Genomic DNA, 12,674 nt, shown 5'->3' with positions numbered 1-12,674 from the left:
GGTCACAGGAGTCGCACTGTCTGGCACAGCATCACTGCTGAAAGTTAAAGCGACTTCATGGAAGATGCCAGCAAGTGTAGAGCCCAACTCGACTGCAGCAGAGAAAATGAGGTAAAATTGTTGACCCGTGAGATAAAGTTGTATGCAAGCTTTTTAAGATACAGTTAGCATACCATTCGACCACTAGCAACATGAGGTCACATCTCAAAAATGTGCACCCAAATGAGCATGGCATAATGTGTGGAACTCCAGCTAAACAGTCACTTCTTGACACTCAACTTTACTTTGCATCGCCCGCCGCAAGCTCTTTGTCTGCAACACGACAAGAGGCCATAACGGATAAAATAATTTCGTTCATTTGTAAGGACATGAGACCGATCAGTATCGCGGATGGGGCAGGCTTCGAGGAGTTCTGTCAAGCAATTGATCCGAGGTTTGATTATTTATCGTTTCAGGTCAAGGAAAAGTTCCATGTTTACCACAGCACAGCTCGCTCGGAGCATTCAATGTCAGTTCTATATGCTGTAAAACTTCAATTAATATTAATAATATTTGTTTCAATCACTAAATAAAGCCTATATTTGGGACAACAGTCGCGACCTTAAATTGCTTGCACAAAAATTAGTTTGTTCATTTAAACCATTATGCGCAGAGAACTTGAGAGTGAGAGAGCGTGAGGTCTGCAGTCTTGGCCATTAGTTGATTTCCTTGTTTTTTTGTGTAGGTAGTAATACGTTGTCATATATGTTTAAACTTAAATAGAATATCTATACAAGTAGTTATGTCTCTTTGTATTATTTTGGCCTGTTATTGACGTAATGCGCGTCATTGACAACATGCGCAACCAGATGTTTGAATAGTTCAAATATTCGTGTATTTTTTAGAGGGAATATTCGAACGTCATTTTTGAGCAATTTTGACAGCCCTACTTCCATTATAAGACTGACAGACTTCAACGGTTTGAGTTAAAAATCTTCGCTTGTGTTCTACTGAAGAAACAAAGTCCCCTACATCTTGGATGCCCTGGAGGTAAGCAAATAAACATCAAATTTTCCTTCTTTTGGTAAACTATCCCTTTAAGCCAAAAACAAGCCAGAAGATACACCAAATGAGTCTTCCAAACAGCAGAAAAGCCAAAAACAACTGTAGATTATCAAGCATAAGAGAAATACAATGTTGCTTGTCATCCACAACTAGTTCAAAGCAACCTGGATGAATAAGAAACTCCATAGATGTTTACAAATGTAACATTTTTAAAGCAATGCATTTATGATATCTGTTAAAAATCCTGTTAAAAATCCCCTTGTGACTTGGATTTGATTTGGAACAGGTTAATTGTGTACAGAATGATTTGAATATTCGATTATGAGTATTTGCCTACTGAACAATTTCTCTTTTTTACGGAAATCTGTATAAAAAAAAACAATTAAGCAAAAAGCAGCAACTTTACCGGATGTCTCTTTACTTTTAGCTAGTAAATAAATTTGTGGTTACCCTACTTTAAAAGCATTTTGTTTAATGAACTTAGTCATAAAAAAAGATCTTTGTGTGTGAGAGAGTTGGGAAATGGGTCCATCAAAATTCCTTTAGAAAGATTCAAAAACAATCCGATAACATTTCCACCGAGCTCAGGTTTGAACACTTCCTTTGAACTTATTCGCCTCAGAAACCAGGAAGACAGGAAATCTAAAGGCTTTGAAGGAATCACAACCTCACATACAAACACAGAGTAAACTCGCCTCGGGCAGGAAACACCTTTAGCACCTCTGGTGTAACAATTAATTGCATAACCCTTTATTTGTGATTTGTTTGTAACAGTTCATGTGATTTATGTTCACAGAGGCTGTAAACAGGAATGCTTTAATATCTACTATAAGATGAAAATGTGTTTCTAAACTCACCCAGTTTGGGGTCAAACCTCCAGGCGGGGATGTGATCATTTTCTTTCAAGCCACTGTTTGCAGGAAGAGGAATGCTCACACTGATTGGGTCACTAACATGAAACTCCTCCCCATCGCTTCCCAAAAGATGGACACTGATAGCAGCTATAGGAGTCAACTCGAACTTTCGATCAACGCCTATCAGAGGAAGAGTATGCATAAAAGATATAAACGGTGAGAAAAAAAGACAGAAATAAAGAATATAGTATAGACACTAAAGGTAAGGCAGTAAGAAATTATGTTTTTAAAAATAAGTCCCTCTAATGCTCACCAAGACTGCAGTTTTTTAAATTAAAATACAGCAAAACAGTAACACTGTGGAATACCATTGCAATCGTAAATAATCGTTTTCTACTCTAATGTATTTTAAAATGTAATTTATGCATGTGATGGCAAAGCTGAATTTTCAGCATCATTTCTCCAGTCTTCATTTGCCTTCATATCCTTTAGAAATCATTCTAATATGTTTATTATATTATATTATATTCATTGTTGAAAACAGTTGTGCTACTTAACATTTTTGTAAAAAGTGCAATAATTTTTTTTTTCAGGATTTTTTTTTTAATGGAAATATTTTGTAACATTATCTTTACTGTTAATTTTGATCATTTTAATGCATCTTTGCCAAAAGAAGTAAATCATTTGTAATTTTTTAATTTTAGTGTTTGACTTTAAAGATATTTTTCCACTTCTGTACAAGAAACACATTTTAATACTTTGTTGGATCCGCCCTTGATGTTACTAGATGACCTATATTAAATATTGATGAGTCATCTAAAATACTACCAGAAAGATATAAGCCATCCATTATAATCACGACCACAGTAGAAAATATGTTTCATTAATTTTAGAGTGAACTCACGTTTGCAGCATAAATCATCATTATGGATGACAAAACTTGTTCTGTAATGGTTTAACAATTAATTATTCAGAGCTGAACAACATTCTTTTAAAAAGCTGTTATTCTAAAAGCAGTACTGATCAATTCAGAGTAAAAATTACTTTTACACTTTTTAATTCTCATTAAATATTAAATGTATTGAAATATTTAATACAAATTAAATACATAATTTTTTTTGGCAATATTCAATTAATATTGATTTTCACTGGTACTGACTACTAAAATTGGATATAATGCCAACCCTAGTCTTCCTAGCTCTCTAATGTGTTACCTGTGTAGTTTGGATGAAGCCCCTGCAGGTAGGGGAAGTACTGCGTGTCTTGTGTTGAACTGCTCACTGTGAGGAAGGCAGTCAGGTTGGTGTAGCTTGCATTAGAAGGAAGATTCAATGCTCTTCTCTGGAACTGCACCCATGGTTGCATCTTTGAACCTACAGATGTAAATGCACACACACACACCAAAATAAGAAGGCAGAAATGAGCATACATTAGGTTAATGATCTGATATCCATGACATAATATATGCAACTCCATTCTTTCATCTCTCTCTCCTTTTAAATGGAGCAGCATTTACTACACAGAGCCGTAGTTCACTGATAAGCTATACAAAATCACATTCAAAATCTCAGGCGATTCATTGCCGGTTTTAAACGTGAATTTGTGTAACTTCAGTATTGGGGTACTGGTTTAAAATAGATGTTATGATATTGCTGTGATGGAAAACCTGAAATCACAGGTGTTTAAAGGTACAGTATGTATTTTTTCAAAAACGCTTTAAAAAACGAAGTCGGGCTGTGTACCAAAACAAACTTGTAGCCAATCAGCAGTAAGGGGCATGTCTACTCGATGGGGATGAGAGAGGGACTACAGAAAGATAGAGATGGCAAATAAAAAAAACAAAAGAGGAAAACGTCTGCGGAACAAAATTATACAATGGTATAATTTGGATCAGCATTCCAGCACTGGAGAGAACTCAAGGAGCGGGAAGGCCTGCGATGAGATGCTGAGATTGCTTTGTTTCAACCTAGACATCATAACCTCGTCCGGCTGGCACAGCAGATTCAGCCAAAATCGTTGCCTGGCTTGAGAACATATGTGTGGGGTGGAGTTATCAAAATAGGGGCGAGACTTTTTTGGGGTAGGGCAGTGTTTGTTTTGGTGATTTGAAATATCAACATTGGCTAATAGAAATCACTTGCCCCACCTTTAAGAAACATTTCTCATCATTAACCAAGTTTAAAAGTTGTGCTGCTTAATATTTTTGTGGAAATGGTGATACATTTTTTCCAGGAATCTTTGATGAACAGTAAGTTATAAAAGTTTTTTTTAAATAGAATCATGATCTATGTTTTAAGAAATGTAATGTAACGTAATACATAAAACATAATATATGTTTTTACTATCACAATGTAATACATCCTTTCTGAAAAAAGTATTTTTTCACTAAAAAATATTGGTTGCTAGCAGATATCAGATTTTCAAACATTTTTACAATAACAGCCAATACTGATATTTTACTGAAGAAATGGAGAAAAACTAACTTGGAAGTTTTTAGAATTATGTGGAAAAACAGTATGTCCAGCTATAAACAGGCCCTAAATACTGCCAAGGCAGAGTATATCCACAAACTCATTGAAAATAACCAAAATAATACAAGGTTTTTATTTAGCACAGTGGCTAAATTAACAAAGAACCAGATGCCACCTGATTCTAATATTCCAACAAATGTTTAATAGTAATGACTTTAGTAATGAACTGGCAAATTATAGGATCATTTCAAATCTTCCATTTAAGTCTAAAACTTTAGAAAAAAATGGTCTGCTCAACTGAGCTCCTTCCTGCAAAAGAATGATCTGTATATAGAATTTCCCACCATAGGGCCCACCATAGCACAGAAAGTGCACTTGTTAAAATTACAAATGACTTGCTTCTTGCGTCAGATCAAGGCTGCATCTCATTGCTAGTTTTACTTGATCTTAGTGCTGTGTTCGATACCATAGAACATGACATACTCATAGATCGATTATCAAACTATACAGATATTCAAGGGCAGGCTCTAGATGGTTTAGATACTACCTGTCTGATCGCTACCATTTTGTTTATTTAAATGGGGAGTCATCTCATTTATCACCAGTAAAATATGGAGTGCCACAAGGATCCGTCCTAGGTCCCCTTCTATTTTCAATATACATGTTGCCCCTTTAGTAATATTATTAGAAAATACGGGATTAGTTTCCACTATTATGCTGATGATACTCAGCTATATATCTCAACAAGACCAGATGAAACTTCTTAATTATCTAAGCTAACAGAGTGTTAAAAATGTAAATGATTGGATGACCAATAATATTATAGATTTTTATTAATATTAATAGAGATATTATTTATTGGATCAAAAAAACTGTACACAGAATCTAGTAGACTACAGTTTGCAACTAGATGGATGTACTGTTACTTCCTCTACAGTCAAAAATCTGGGTGTTATATTAGACAGCAACTTGTCTTTTTGAAAAAAAAAAACATATTTCCCACATAACAAAAACAGCATTCTTCCATCTTAGAAACATTGCCAAGCTAGGAAATATGTTACCTGTTTCTGATGCAGAAAAGCTAGTTCATGCATTCATGATCTCTAGACTGGACTATTGTAATGTACTTCTAGGTGGTTGTCCTGCATCCTCAATAAACGAGCTACAGGTAGTCCAAAATGCAGTGGCTAGAGTCCTTACCAGGTCAGGAATATATTATCATATTACCCAAATTTTACAGTCTCTGCACAGGTTAGGTTATCTATTAAGTTCTGTATCAGTTACACAGTATTATTACTTACCTATAAAGCCCTAAATGGTTTAGCTCCTGCGTACCTAACTAGCCTTATACCATGCTACAATCCATCATGCTCCCTAAGGTCACAAAACGCTGGACTTTTGGTAATTCCAAGTCCACTCAAGGAGGTAGAGTTTTTTCGGATTTGGCTCCCAAACTTTGGAATAGCCTTCCTGTAAATGTTTGTGGTTCAGACACACTCTCTCTCTGTTTAAATCTAGATTAAAAACATATCTTTCGCCAAGCATTCGAATAATGCATCTCATAATTTGTGACTGCAGTTGTATCTGATCAAATGTGCATTATTATTCCTTAGCTTGGGTTAAACTAATTCATTTGACTTTGTTGGAACAGCGGCCTCGCTAATTATGTCTCTATTTGTTTCTCTGTTTTGCCTTGGATTTACACAAGCTCCAGTCTGGATCCAGAACACCTGAGAAGAGATGATGCCAACCCCTCAGAGTATCTCAGATGATGCTAACCATGAAACAACATACAGAACAAACAAATATTGCTACTTACTATGCAATCACAATAATTGCTGTTAATAGTGTTCATCGTCTGGCTGACTACGTCTTGTATTAATTTTTCTGAAAATACATGCACATAAACTGAAAGTCAGCGCTTATAAGCTTCTACTAAAAATTGTAGAAACTTAATTTTCTGTAAAGGTGATTTGCAATGATTTGTATCATAAAAAGCGCTATACAAATAAACTTGAATTGAATTGATATTTACATGATCACATTTGGTTTACCTTTGCCATGTAACACTCACAGTAGATTTTTTTAAAATGGCAATAATTTTATAACAGCTTTAAATTTAATCTTTAGCAAATTTCTAAATGAATATCCATATTTCACACTGAACATAATAAAATTAATAACATATACACACATGCTGTATGTAATATGTATGGATGTAATTGATTAATATGACATAATATTATGATTTCTAAATTTACATTTAAAACAATAGATTTTTTAAATGTATTTCTTTATCAGCCATTTATTCATGATAATAATCAACATTAAAATAATCATTGCTTTCGGTCTCACTTAGACGTTTTATTATTTTTTTAGCTACACTAAAAGAGCTTTTTATGCACATCACACACACCTGATGAATATGAGAGTTGTTTTGTTTGAAAATGCTTTGGTGGACAGAGACGGGACCTCTGAGTGACAGGTGAAAGTGTGATATAAACATCCCCAAGTGGAGGATCACAACAGCAGACCTGTGGCACGTGTGTGTGTGTTTGTGTGCGTTTCAGCCATGCGTTCGAGGCTATGCTCTGAATGAGAGTGCAGTGTTAGTGTTCCCCTGAGACCCATAAACAGGCTTTTCTCCTGAAATATCAAACACACTGAGGGACAGGTTACCAAAGGAAAAAGGTTGCTAGGAGGAAGGGCAAAATAAAACAGTGTAAGATAGGAAGAAAAGAGCACATGTGACTAACAGGGAGACACAAAACAAGGAATGTGAAAGATTAGATTAGATTAGATTCAACTTTATTGTCACTGCACATGTAAGGTACAAGGCAACGAAATGCAGTTAGCATCTAACAAGAAGTGAAATAAGCAGTAAGAAGTGCCTCCTGGAGGGCAGGATGTTAAACAGTCCATGGTCAGGGTGAGAGGAGACCTTGAGAATGCTGCAAGCTGGACGTAGACAGCGTTTCCTCTGGATGTCCTCAAGAGCAGGAAGTGGTGTCCCTGTGATGCGTTGGTCAGTTTTCCTCACCCTCTGCAGTGATTTGCGGTCAGCCACGGAGCAGTACCCATACCAGACTGTGACGCAACTGGTCAGGATGCTCTCGATCGCACACCAGTAAAAGTTCACCAGGATGGCTGAAGACAGCTGGTTCTTCTTCAGTGTCCTGAGGAAGAAGAGGTGCTGGTGAGCCTTCTTGACCAGGCTGGAGGTGTTTGTGGCCCAGGACATGTCCTCTGAGATGGTGGTTCCCAGGAACTTGAAGCTGGAGACACGTTCAACAACCATCCCATTAATGTGGATGGGGTCATGCATATTTCCTTTCTTCTTCCTGAAGTCCACAATGAGCTCCTTAGTTTTATTGGTATTAAGGAGCAGGTTATTTTCAGCACACCATGTGGCCAGGTGCTGTACCTCTTCCCTGTAGGCAGTGTCGTCGTTGTCTGTGATGAGGCCAATCACCGTGGTGTCTTCTGCAAACTTAATGATGGAGTTGGATCCATCCACAGGCTTGCAGTTGTGGGTGTAAATAGAGTAAAAGAATTGGCTCAGTACACAGCCCTGTGGTACGCCAGTGTTAAGTGTGATGGTGGTGGAGTGGGCGTGGCATGACCGAACATGCTGAGGCCTGTTGGTCAGAAAGTCCATAATCCAGTTGCAGAGGGAGGTGTTAATGTCCAGGTCTCCAAGTTTTGTGGTCAGCTTGGAGGGAATGACGGTGTTAAATGCTGAACTGAAGTCAAAAAACAACATCCTAACATACGTGTTTTTATAGTCCAAGTGTGTGAGTACAGAGTGCAGCACTGTGCATACTGAATCCTCTGTGTTCGTATTTCTGTGGTAGGCAAATTGGTGTGGTTGGGAAGCAGTCTTTGAGGTGTGCTAGGACCAGTTGCTTGTAGCACTTCATAATGATGGGTGTGAGTGCTACGGGGGGATAGTCATTCAGGCACTTTGGGGAGGAGTGTTTCGGTACTGGCACAATGGATGTGGACTTAAAACATGTTGGCAGAATTGCTTGGGTGGGGGACAGGTTGAAAATGTCTGTGAAGACCCCTGAAAGCTGCTATGCACTTGCCCCAAGCACACGCACAGGAATGCCATGCGGGCCAGCAGCCTTGCGTGCGTTGATCCGGCTCAGTGCAGTGTGGACATCTGTGGAGGTGAGTTGAGAGGTTGGTGGTCTGCTGAGTGAGTAATTTTGGTTGCCGTCTCCTTGCTGTCGCTGTTGAAGCGAGCATAAAAGTAATTTAGCTCGTTAAGGAAGGAGACGTCCGTGACCATTGGAGTGGAGTTGCTTGGCTTGTAGTCACTGATGATCTGGATGCCCTTCCACATGTGTCGGGGGTAAGAGTTGGAAAAGTGTTCCTCTACCTTCAGCTTGTAGCAGTACTTGGCCTTTTTGATACCCCTTTTCAGGTTAGCCCTGGATTTACTGTAGGCCTGAGCGTCATCTGACCTGAAAGCAGTGTTGCGGGCTTTCAGCAGAATTCGCACCTCCTTGTTGATCCATGGCTTCTGATAAAGGTATGTTGTTATCTGTTTTTCTGTTGTAACACTGTCAAATGGTGGTGTTGATGTGATCCAGAAAGATTGGTTTGAAGTAAATTCTTCTCATTCTTGTGTTTGTTTGTGTGTGTGTGTGTGTGTAGCCTCTTATTTTCGTTTTGAATCACACTCACACAGAAAGCTTTAATTAGCATGAAGTCTCATGAGTCATGTGGACAACAGAACAGAATGATTCTCATTAACCTTACCACATGAGACCGTTACCCAAACAATTAAATGGGAATTTTTATTATTTTCCTCAGTATTTTTATTTCTTGTGATAGGTGGCCATTTGTCTTGTTTTGGGTCAGACATTTCGGTTTTGAAATATTAGGGATGCACGATATTGGATTTTGGCCGATATTCGATATGCCGATATTTTCTAAATAATTTTGGCCGATGCCGATGCCGATATCGATATATATACAAATATAAACTGATATATTTACAAATATATACTGATATATTTAAACTTTAATTTTACTGAAGAGAAATCCATGTATCTCTTCTGTACTGATTCTACCATAAATTTATTATTTTACAAATGTAGACAGACATTCACATCTGAAAAACAGGTCAATTATTTCACTTGGAGAATATCGGTTTGGCTCATCGGCAGAAATATTCATATCGGCCGATACCGATAATGGTCATTTTAAGCTTTTATCGGCCGATACCGATGTTGTGCCGATATTATCGTGCATCCCTATGAAATATCATGCCTGTCTACCAGCGCAATCTTGAGCCAGATGCTTATTTGTCCTCCTTTTAAGATCACGGTATTATACTTTAAACAATGGTAAAATCAATAAATAAAGTCATGTTCAAGTTAATATAATCTGACTTCATAAGAAAATATTGTCAGCAACTGTTGCTCTATTTTACCAATGAACTGTGGGCAATTATGCTTATATTTAATAAGGTTAGATAATTTGCGAATATATGCCTCTGTAAATAAATTTAAAAGGGGAAATATGGTCCCTTAAAGAAAATGTTATTATTTTTTAATAGTGTCCTTCTCCTTTGTGTTATTAAAATTACTCCAAGTTTTACTGCAGTATTACGTATCCCATGATCCTTTAGAAATCATTCTAATGCTGATTTAGTACTCAATAAACATTTCTTATTTTAAATGCATAATTAATAATAACAATACTTAAAATAATAAAAAAGTTGTGCCGATTAATGTTTTTGTCAAAACTATGATTTTTTTTTCAGGATCAGTTGACAAATGGAAAGTTCAAAAGAACATGATTTAATTTATTGAAACAGATTTTTTTAATTGCAAAAGTTTTTTTTTTTTTTTTTTTAAACGGTTACCAGTCATTTTGAATTAATATAATGAGTCCGGCTGAGAAAAGTATTACAAGAAGTTTTAATGACCTCAGATTTTTATTACATTAACATTTCTTTTCTTGTATTATATATAAATCCCACTTAGTTTAGTTAAAACTCTTATCAATAACTTTTTTTCTCCCTTCAAGACAAAATATTGATTATTGTTTAGTGTTTACATAGCAGAAAACACTAACACACACACACACACACACACACAACAGTAGGGATTTGTCGGACCATTGACTTCAGACACACCCTCACTCTCCCCTCCACATTTCTCCTCCATCACAGGTAGTTCATTAACACACTCTTTTCATTCCCTAGTGAAGCAGTGTGTATGTGTGTTGTCATGTGCGAACAACAAAAGTGCATCACTATTAAAGGTTCATTACATTAAATAAAATTATGAATACTTTTAACCCATGGCTTTTACGGAGTATAAAGATGAATAAAATAAAAAAAATTTACACTTTATTAAAACACCATTAAACACAAAGTATTAAATATGAAACATTTTTGTAACCATTTAACACATGAAGGAGCAACTCTAAAAGTGTACAAGCCATAACAATAAATAAATAAACGTAATGGAGTCAGGTTCACAATGTTAAGGCTTACAGAATGAAAGGCAGCAAGAAAACCTGTTCAGCACACAAACACGTAACTCTTACCTTGATATCCAGAGACAATCTGCACCACGTCATCATACACCATCAGAGTAGCAGCCCTCTCAGGAAGCAGATCCAGACTGAGAGATGAGAAGACTTGAAAACACACACACACACACATACAAACAAACTGAGGATTAGGAAGATGAGTCACTATGCCTGCGAGCTCAGAATAATGTCCATAACATCTCAAAATGTCTCCTCTAAAGATGCTTGGCTTATTATTACTATTAATCTACACAGGGAGAATGAGTATGATCTTCTGTTCACTCCACAAAGTGTTAGTAAACCATCTCAGTGCCCTGAAACATCTGCGCGATTGGGCTGTGTTTAGGTATTTAGGCGCATTCTCGTGTTTGCTACTACTCTAGTTTTCATTTCCTGTCCCAGATCCTCAATAAATTGACCCAAAGGATGCGTCAGTCATCAAAGGGGTAAAAGAAGGTAATCCATCCCATTAATACAATCATCAAAGCAAAGAAACACTTTCACAGTGAAAATTATTTTCGACATTTACTAACTCTGTTTATTCAAACAGAAAAAAAAGGGAGACAAACATCCATGTTTTTACTGTTTAAATAAAAATAAAAATAAAATAAAAACATTTGATGCTAAATGCTACTAGGGAATTCAGGAATTGCAGCATTTAAAGTACAGCATAAAAAAATGCAACCTGATTTTGAGACACATCACTGTGTCATTACATATTTCCTAGTTTTTAAAACCAACTTTGAGGGTTAGATGACAGGAAAGGTAATCTCAATGTAAAACAGAGCTAATGAGCATGTCAAATGATTTATCCAATATGAGGTCATTACCGGGAAGCCTGTTTGGCCGCCATGGAATGGAGTTTGGTACATAGCCACGCTTGGTTGCTGTCACTACCAGAAGGTCGCCAAGGCGATAAGGGAACCTGATGTAGGCATTGCCATCGGCAGCAGAGATGTCAGAGGCAACAGAAGTGTGGTTAGTGAAGATCTCCACAGTGACACCAGTGAGGGGCTGATGAGTGCTAGCGTCACTCAGGTGAACCTTCAGAGCCACTTCTGTAGGAACAAAGAATAATGTCAGCATGACAAAGCCACTTATAGGGTTCTATGATGTTTGCAATGTGGAAAACATAGGCCTTCCCCTTCAGGATTAACCACTCTAAAATACAGAAGAAATTGTGAAGCAATTAATAATTTACACAAACTAAAAACCTTTAGTTTAGGCAAAACATTTATTGAGGTTACAATTTATGTAAAATAAAAATGAGTAATTGTATTACGTGTGATCTTCTTTAATTATATAAATGCACCCTAATGTTGACGTTTCAAAATTTTCTTTGTGTTGCCTTGGCTGTTTACACAAAAACCCTCAAAGAGAACTTAAGGAAAAGAACCAATCAACACACAGAGATAACCCCCTCCACATCCTTTTCATAGGCCAATGGAAACAACTGCTGAAAACAATGGGCTGCTTTTCCTTTCTCTAGGAAACTTTGGCTGCTTTAGGAAGCCACTATAGAAACACACTTCCTTTTCATGTAGTGATACATTCCTCTGACCTGCTCCACATAAACCAATCAAACAGAAGAAAAAGACATGGACAAATGAAAGTGAATGCTGCTATAGTGGGAAAAGGGGTGAAGGTTTCATGCTCCTTTTTAACATTTTTATCCATTAAAGACTGATTCTAAATTCAATCATTCTGCCCGTTTTGCACAAAAACCTGTTTGTGTGCTTTTACATTGTAAAAG

General features: G+C 36.9%; 1 protein-coding gene across 1 annotated transcript in view; it reads right to left on the bottom strand.

Moving 5' to 3' along the window:
- Positions 1–12,674, bottom strand: part of fam171a1 (family with sequence similarity 171 member A1) — a 34,146-nt gene that overhangs the window by 8,860 nt on the left and 12,612 nt on the right. The window contains exons 2-5 of the mRNA XM_052578840.1: positions 11,752–11,979; positions 10,937–11,029; positions 3,113–3,271; positions 1,902–2,078 (exon numbers count right to left, since the gene is read on the bottom strand). Of these exons, the coding sequence (XP_052434800.1) occupies positions 1,902–2,078; positions 3,113–3,271; positions 10,937–11,029; positions 11,752–11,979 (657 nt within the window). The remainder of the gene's footprint in view (positions 1–1,901; positions 2,079–3,112; positions 3,272–10,936; positions 11,030–11,751; positions 11,980–12,674) is intronic.

This window comes from Carassius gibelio, chromosome B16, assembly GCF_023724105.1.
Source record: "Carassius gibelio isolate Cgi1373 ecotype wild population from Czech Republic chromosome B16, carGib1.2-hapl.c, whole genome shotgun sequence".
NCBI classification, from domain to species: domain Eukaryota; kingdom Metazoa; phylum Chordata; class Actinopteri; order Cypriniformes; family Cyprinidae; genus Carassius; species Carassius gibelio.
The sequence above is the reverse complement of the archived record's forward strand: the minus strand, read 5'-3'. Positions and strand labels throughout refer to the sequence as shown.